The sequence below is a fragment of the Papilio polytes genome, unplaced genomic scaffold, assembly GCF_000836215.1.
Source record: "Papilio polytes unplaced genomic scaffold, Ppol_1.0 DF822733.1, whole genome shotgun sequence".
NCBI lineage: Eukaryota > Metazoa > Arthropoda > Insecta > Lepidoptera > Papilionidae > Papilio > Papilio polytes.
The window spans coordinates 1,426,434-1,428,342 of record NW_013526471.1 but is presented as its reverse complement, the minus strand read 5'-3'; the positions used below and the strand labels follow the sequence as shown (position 1 = coordinate 1,428,342).

General features: G+C 39.7%; 1 protein-coding gene across 1 annotated transcript in view; it reads left to right on the top strand.

Moving 5' to 3' along the window:
- Positions 1–1,909, top strand: part of LOC106105664 (proto-oncogene tyrosine-protein kinase ROS-like) — a gene marked incomplete at its 5' end in the record, with an annotated part of 32,838 nt that overhangs the window by 25,097 nt on the left and 5,832 nt on the right. Inside the window, 3 exons of the mRNA XM_013286088.1 lie at positions 223–1,049; positions 1,124–1,258; positions 1,875–1,907. Of these exons, the coding sequence (XP_013141542.1) occupies positions 223–1,049; positions 1,124–1,258; positions 1,875–1,907 (995 nt within the window). The remainder of the gene's footprint in view (positions 1–222; positions 1,050–1,123; positions 1,259–1,874; positions 1,908–1,909) is intronic.

The following is a 1,909-nucleotide window of genomic DNA, read 5'->3' as shown; positions in this document are numbered from 1 at the left end:
TTCCCGTGGGATTAAAAAAAACAAAACTGATTAGCCTATGTGTTCTTCCAGACTATCCTCTACATCTATACCAAATAAAAATTAAAAAAAAAATATAAAAAAAGGCTACAAACTCTAACAAACATCCATCCATCCATCTAAACTTTTGCATTTATAATATTAGTTACATAAATTAAGATAGTATTTTCAAATTTCAAATTATGAACACCTTTATTGCCCCAGGTCGTTGTTTTGGTATGAAGAAAATGCTCACCCCGGTTTGGGCACGCTGATGACTTCAAGGATCAATGGATCAGACATACGCTCATTTTTCTCCAATCACGATGAAGGTCCACACACACGCAGCAACTGTAACTGTCCAGAAAATCCTCAAGCGGCTAAAGCTTTCACACTCGATATGACGAAAGACGACATAGAATTATACTGGGTAGATCCCTGGGTGCATCAAATTGTTGCCTCGGATATGGCGGCATGCAAATGTAGAGTAGTCGTAGACGCGTCGAAGAAAAGATACGGCTTCACGCCGATGGCGATCACCGTCGATAGCAAATATATTTATTGGTTTAATTCAACGGAAAAGTCTATCTATTACACGAACAAACTGACGAAGAGTGAGATAGAACAAGTGAAAGCATTTTACGGGTATAAGATAGTGACGTTGGACCCGGCCACGCAGCCGTTCCCGCCCCGACAGTGCTTGTTCCCGAAGGCACACGACCTGCATCCCACAGTCATATCTAATTCCGCCAACAGTCTGTCGCTGCAAATGCCGAAAGTTGGTAAACCTAAATACTGCCATCAGTATAATTATGAAATGGCTGCGATCGAATATACCGTTTATTATAGTTTAAAATCGTCAAACAAGGCTATAGTTTGCGACAAGAAAACATGCCCGTATAAAATGACCACAAGCTCTGAACTAGTTCTGAATGAACTTACACCTTTCACCAATTACTCGGTGATGTTAGAAGCAACGAATTACTACGCTAAGCTACATGAAGTAGCACCAATCGTTGGAACCCCTTTGATCCTACAAACTGCTGCAGAAGGTAGGTAGATGCATAAAAAACTGTAGCTATGTCATCCGAATTAAGCTTTAGTATGTTTCTTTTCTGAATGTCAGCACCGACAGCTCCGAAAGACGTGAAGGCGACCGTGCTGAGCCCGGTGCTGGCGCGCGTCACGTGGACCCCGGACCCCGGACTCTGGTACGAGTTGCACTGGGGCACGGACGACTCCTCCTCGTTGCCCTTAAAAGGTTATATTTTTTAAATATGTAACATAATATAACAGCATAAATAAAACGTAAGGGTCCTACGTACTCCTATAAGGTCTAGACACTTGTTAAACAAAATGATTTACTGTGTTTTCCAATTTCATAATTTCAAGTTTATAGAAACTAGCTGTTCCCATGCGACTTCATCCGCATGAAATTGTAAAATTTTATTTTACTATTTACAATTGTCAAATTCTCAATTGCAAATGTCAGAATACAAATTACAGTACCATGGCAATCTTGCTCCCTTGATATTGGTGGCTTATACTGTATGGTCTTTTTCCCACATCGAGGTTTTTTCCAATTTTCTTATCGTCTAAGTTTAACAACGTTAAAATATATAGCCTAAAGCATGTCGTAAGTGTAGCGATTTTTATTAAAGAAAGAATTTTGAAAAAATATGCTTTAATAGATCCTATGCCACAAAGTAGGGTGTATTTACGCTTTATTACATTAGTATAATATCCTAAGCCACTAACATACCGAAGTGGAAAAAATTGCTTGACCAAGCCAAGGCCCACAAAGGGCTGTAGAGCTAAGGAAGCAGAAGAAGATGATATGCAAGAAATAAAACTAATTGTTTAGTTACATATTTCAGAGCACAATACATTCGAGGTGTCGGAGGGCGGGAGC